At 45.8% G+C, this 6,000-nt stretch overlaps 1 protein-coding gene across 1 annotated transcript in view; it reads right to left on the bottom strand.

The window, feature by feature from the left end:
* Positions 1 to 292: 292 nt before the first annotated feature.
* The window catches only part of DNAI2 (dynein axonemal intermediate chain 2), a 30,293-nt gene continuing 24,585 nt past the window's right edge, over positions 293 to 6,000 (bottom strand). Inside the window, exons 10-14 of the mRNA XM_066586333.1 lie at positions 4,660 to 4,795; positions 4,203 to 4,349; positions 3,232 to 3,465; positions 1,666 to 1,704; positions 293 to 425 (exon numbers count right to left, since the gene is read on the bottom strand). Of these exons, the coding sequence (XP_066442430.1) occupies positions 420 to 425; positions 1,666 to 1,704; positions 3,232 to 3,465; positions 4,203 to 4,349; positions 4,660 to 4,795 (562 nt within the window). The 3' untranslated portion in view covers positions 293 to 419. The remainder of the gene's footprint in view (positions 426 to 1,665; positions 1,705 to 3,231; positions 3,466 to 4,202; positions 4,350 to 4,659; positions 4,796 to 6,000) is intronic.

The following is a 6,000-nucleotide window of genomic DNA, read 5'->3' as shown; positions in this document are numbered from 1 at the left end:
CGAAAACTAGTCTGCAAGGCCCAATTGAAATCAATGGAGATGTGATAAACGCTGTAAAAAGCGTTGTGTGAGAGCGGCCTATGGGCTAATTCAGTGAATGAGCCCTAATGCAGAGTTAATGAAAATATCTGTGGAGCTTACTTACTAATACTGCCTAGATGGTTAGACAGTGTCAGACTGGACAGCCTTAACATGACCCAGATTTACCAGGTTGACCTTCTAAGATACTATAACACAAGATTACAGTAGAAGCCAAGAGCTGCACAGCAGCAACAATGTATAAAATCACAAATTAGTCAAATAAATTATTTATTCCTGCATTGAAAATACAGAAAAGAGAATGTATAATAATGTCCTACAGGAAATCTGTTGGCATCACTGCCGTCCCTTATGGTTCAGTTGTGGCACCATGAGTTGGGTCAGACCTGTAGAGAAAATCATGGAAAGGTTCAATCTGAGTGAGACAGGCATACATTGCATGGGTGAAGCAGCCCCCCTCGGTCACCACAGCCCACAGGGGGCGTCACCCAACTTAATGCTCAATATGGGAGCAGGAGATGTATGACTAAAGGAATGGAGAGATTTGCTGTTCACAGATTGGCTTGGAGTATCTCTCACAAATATCTGTCTGGGATGATTTAGTAAATCCTGCACTAAGCAGGGGGTTGGACCCGATGACCCCGGAGGTCCCTTCCAACTCTACCATTCTATGGGGCACCATTCAGAACAATACCACAGAAGAATCGTCTACCTTTTAGTTACATGGAGCTTTATTGAGGTATACAAGCCGCTAAGGTATACGGCCAAGGACTCAGGTACGTACAGGGGGTGGACGAAAATATGGAAACACCCTATAAAATGCATGCCTTAAATTACATGGGATTATAAATCATATTTCAATAAGACCTGTGGAGACAGATTTTAAGTGGAGGTTATATGACACACATGTTGCCAGCCAAAAGTGAACATCTGCTGGAGCAACAAGGTTCCATTGGTCAGGGGTTTGAGCCACTCAGCTGCAGTTACCAGCTGGCTCCCAAAACCACCCAGAGCAGGGCAAGAGGTGAAGTAAACACAAATTTGGCAGGAAAGCTCTCAGCCAAGCAGGGGTCAAAAGGGCAGCTCAGTGCTAAGGATTAAAATCCCATGCATTTCATATGGCGTTTCCATATTTTTGTCCACTCACTGTATATACTAACCTAATGAAGAGTCTGTTGTGACTTGACCACATTGTAAGCAGCCTGGATACCTCAATAAAGGTCAGTGTAACAGACAGATAGACGGTCCTTCTGGTCTTGTGCCGAATGCTACTCCGAACCCCGACAGCTTGAATTCCTGCCCTGCACTAGTCTGACAAGGGATGAGTTGCAGAGCTGGCAGCGACCAGTAACAAAGTATATGATACATAACACTATGAGGTGAGGTACTAACTGCCAGCCACACGCCTTTACCGCAAGGAATCTACACATTTGGCGCCTCTCTTTTACCTTTATTGCTTGCTAAGAGTCAGGGAAAGCTGAGTGGAAAACCACAGAACAAAAAGCAATGGTGGCCATATTGCCAGTCATCCATATTCCCCATAAGTAGACATAACTGTGTCCGGGGTCATTCATACCCCTTGGTTCTAGGCAGTAAATGGTTAAATGGTTAGTACGTGGAGCTGACCTGCGAATGTATCTCCTTTTCTTCTGACACTTCTTTTTCCTAAGGAAAACATAAACATCTTATTTAAAGGGACACGAGAATCGGTCATACAGTATGTAAATGTATACAAGTTGTGGTCGCGGGGGCGGGGACCCTCGTGGACATCCCATCCATCAAACCACTGGAGAACACAAGAGTATATACATTATTTATGTTAGGATTTGGTCCCTGAATGCCATTCCAAAGACTATTAGGTAACCATTTTCACCTGCATTCCCAAAGAGGGTTTTAGGGGTCTATATTCATTTAGGCCCCCTGACCAGGGCCGTTGCGAAATATTGCCAGCGATATTCCGCCGCGGGGAAGGAGGGGGGGCCGCTGTCAGTTCTCTGCGGTGAGTCTATCTGACAGATAGGCTCACCGCGGAGAATTGCAGCAAGCCGCAATTTAGATCCCGCTATGATTCTCCGTTCGTGGACGCCGCAGCTGCTCTTTTCATAGCAACACTATGGAAAGCATTCACTGCGTTACCTGTGGCCAGATTATCGCCGCGGGTAACGCACTGACAATCGCCCCCACGGGCAGGCAGCCTTGGGGGTCTGTATTTGTTTAGGAGCTGTGATCTGTGGTCTGTGTTAGTTTAGGAGGGTCGGCATATTTTGGGGTGTAATGAAGGACGTTATTTAGAATATTTGTGAATCAAACACTGTGGGGCATAGTGCCCAAAATTTGTGCAACACATACAGCACAACATTACAGACACGTGGTTTCGGAATCTTCTTTCTCAAAATTTGGCAAATATGCTTTATATTGAATATATGTGTCCACTTTTTGTTTCTACAAAGCAGACATGACCAATTAATCCTGCAGAGAGCATATGTAATGTGTGAACGGGGTTTTGTACACAGGCGTAGCTGTGCGCGCAATACGCAGAGAATAGAACCCATTGATTTCAAAGGGTTCGTTCACATTTCCATATTTTGTGTGTGCATTTCGGTCATGCCAAAAAAAGTAGAATATGTTGTACTTTCCTGTGTATTTACGCAATGGGGAGGAGGAGGAGGGGTTGCGCGCAAATGCATGCGCAATACGCAAGGAGGTGCATCAAACAGTGCGTGAGTGCACAGGATGAAGAACACATCTGGAACTCATTAAGACTAACCAGCTTTTTCAATTGGTACATCTTTGTTTGCCGCGCACAAGTGAACACGCCACTGGCGTAACTATAGGGGATGCGCTTGCACCCGGGCCCAGGAGCCTCTCTTCTCCAAATAGAGAGCCCAGTACTAGGCCCGATTACAGGTTTTGCATTGGGGCCCAGAAGCTTCAAGTTACACCTCTGGAACATGCCTTGCAAGATCAAAAGGTACAGTACAATACGCTGATATGTGCACAAAAAATCATTGTTCGTTTTGCAAATACGCAGCACTCAGGAGTGTGCAAATACGCATACACTTGTGTAAGGTCGGCCTAACTCTAAGCAGAATCCTGTCTCTTGGTGGGGGCAGTTTTAGCACTGTTTGCATGGCTACGAGGACGGGGAGTTCTTCCAACCTAACCGAACATAAGCACCCTTGTAGAGGATACCTGGCCCTCCTCGTCTTGCTTCTTCACTTCCTGTTCACGTCGCTTGCGCTCAGCCTCGATAATCTCAAAGAATTCCTTCTCAGCCTTGGCAATCAGCTCCTCCATGCTCTCCTCTGCTTTATCATCCTTTGTGTCCTCCTCTTTGCCAGGCTCAGCCTTGCTCCGCTCCTTCAGTCGCATCTCACGGTGCCGAGCTTCCAGGATCTTCTCCCGTTTCGTCTCTCGCTCAAACATCTAAGAATGAAGAGAGTTTTAAGAAGTAAGAAGACGTCTAGTGCTGCAGCTATCCATATAGATCCTCTTAGAGTATACCCAGCAGAAGAACATTAATTAAGGTCCAATTGGTGATTTCTGTATGTCCCATAGTCTGTGAAGGAGACCCACAGCCTAATCTCTTCCCCCTTGATACAATGGTGGACACGGAACCCTCATTCTCATGATCAGTGGGGTCTAAGCAGGTGGAGCCTAGAGCGCCAAAGCCGCGTGAGTTCTGTGCGTTGCGAGATCCACAAAACCCGTGCGAATATGAACTCCATTCCTATGTCCTTTTTTTTTTTTGCGTCCCTTGGAACGCATCGCCCATTATTTTCAATGGGACTGTCAAACACACTGCAAGCCACGCGGTGTGCATGGGAGTGCGATGTGATGTTTCCCATTGAAAACAATGGGAAACATTTGCTGATTCTTGGCAAAAATATGTATGCATTCACAGCTCTGCTGACCATTACTGGAAACAGTCAGCAAGCTTGAGCACAGACACTTCTAATAGCCTAGCTGAGCTCACATACTGCAGTCAGACAGTTAGCTTTTCCTCCATCAGATCTGTACAGAGCTGTAAGATAATAAATCCCACAATGCCAATCATCAGAACAAACTCTGTGCAAACACTGAGCAGACAGGTTGAGAGATTTCAGCTCTGAAGCCGGCAGAATTCTGAATACAACTGTAACCTATGATGTGACTGGACTTACTGCAGTGGCAATGTTCTTCTCATTCCTTTGTATTGAGCACAGTCCAGGAGACAGCTCCAGCAGAGTAGTCAGGCCTGACTTAGAGCCACAGGCTACAAACCGTCCATTATCTTGTAAGCAGAGGCTGTAGAGCGCCTCATCACACACCTGTGGGAGCAAAAGACACCGTCATATTATAGGCTTATGATGAGAAGTAAAAACCCAAGATCGGGTGTGTTGCAGCTGAGCCAAATATTGCATTCTTCCCACCAAGGATGACACTCTCAGGGTTCCAGGAAGCTGAGCTATGGGGTTCAGTATGCAAGTTAGGGGACGATCCTGTAAATGATATCTTTGTGGAAACTAATTAATGCATGTGACATCAGTGTGATGGGTTAAGCAACTGAAAGCCCAAGTAAGACCATGACCGTTCCTGTAAATATCTCTGCCCTCGGTATACCAACCACCTAGTCAGTACCTTCAGGCTCAGCGTGGGGTTGTTCTGCTTGAATAAATAGTCCCAAACATCCAAGGTCCCGTCCATCTTGGTGGTTAGGAACACAGATGGTCGTACTGGACTCCAGGCAGCATCTGTTAGGTAACTGGAGTGATACCTGGAGGAGAAAGTCCAAACTCAACTGCGTATATGCCAGGTTATATTGGGGCATGCTCATATGCAGTTACAAGCATTTTTTCCCCTTTTTTTAGCCTCTGATGCTGAACACATGATCCGGGGAGAATTTAATCTGCCATGACTTATTTTTTTCTTCTTGGCTGACACACAATTGGATATGCTAGGAAAAGCCAATAGTTGCCTTTATAAGGCTAGCACAGACATGGAGCCTACTGGAGGTACTCTAACTGCTAGTGGGGGCACTATGGCTGTAATATGGGTGTCTATGGTTTACTGGCTGTTACTGGGGGCACTGTGACTGTTATTTGGGCATTGTGGCAGGTACTAGGGGCGCTATGACTATATAACGGAGCTTTATCCGTAGAATAGGAAAAAAACCTTATGATCAGTGTGGGTCTGAATGCTGGGACCACCAATTCCAAAACAGGAGGTCCCAATGGTTCCCAATTGAATGGAGCAGAGACCCTTCAGGACCCTTGGGGACCCTTCAGGACTGCCGTTCTCGAAATAGGAAGGGGTCCCAGGGGCTGAATCCCCACCTATCATAAAGTTATCCCCTATCTTCTGGACAGGAAATACCTTTATTACGAGGATTGTGGCGGTTAGAGGGGACACAGTGGCCTAAAACAGAAACTCTGTGACAAAAGTTGTGATTTGTAATGGTGACATTTTGGGGAACATATAATGAACTGGAAAACTTTTTTTTTCATTTTGTTGTTGGGGAAAACGGAGAAGAAACTGCAATTCTGCCATTGTGTTTATGATTTGCTTTCACAGCATTCATCATGTGGTATAAATGACAAAACAACTTTATTCTGCAGGTTAGTTGTTACATCTTCCAAATGTCTAATCGCAAGATTTCAGATGGCATAGACAGAACTCCGACTTGACACTAGCCAACAGGCGAACTAAGACAGAACGCGGAAATAGAGAAACATACTTCACGGACAGACTTTAATACTCGCCGACAGGCGAACTCAGGAAAACTCAGACAGAACTGCAGGACTGCATACTAGATGATGAAGGATCCACAGCAAGACACAGTTCACACTACACGAAAGGCAAACTGCACAGACACGCAGGAACATGACACAGATCACACTGAAAGCTGCACAGACACACAGGAACATAACACTGTTCATACTGAGCATACGGAACAAAGAGAGCAAAGGCCAGCAGCCACAG

Source organism: Eleutherodactylus coqui, chromosome 13 (assembly GCF_035609145.1).
Source record: "Eleutherodactylus coqui strain aEleCoq1 chromosome 13, aEleCoq1.hap1, whole genome shotgun sequence".
NCBI classification, from domain to species: domain Eukaryota; kingdom Metazoa; phylum Chordata; class Amphibia; order Anura; family Eleutherodactylidae; genus Eleutherodactylus; species Eleutherodactylus coqui.
The sequence above is the reverse complement of the archived record's forward strand: the minus strand, read 5'-3'. Positions and strand labels throughout refer to the sequence as shown.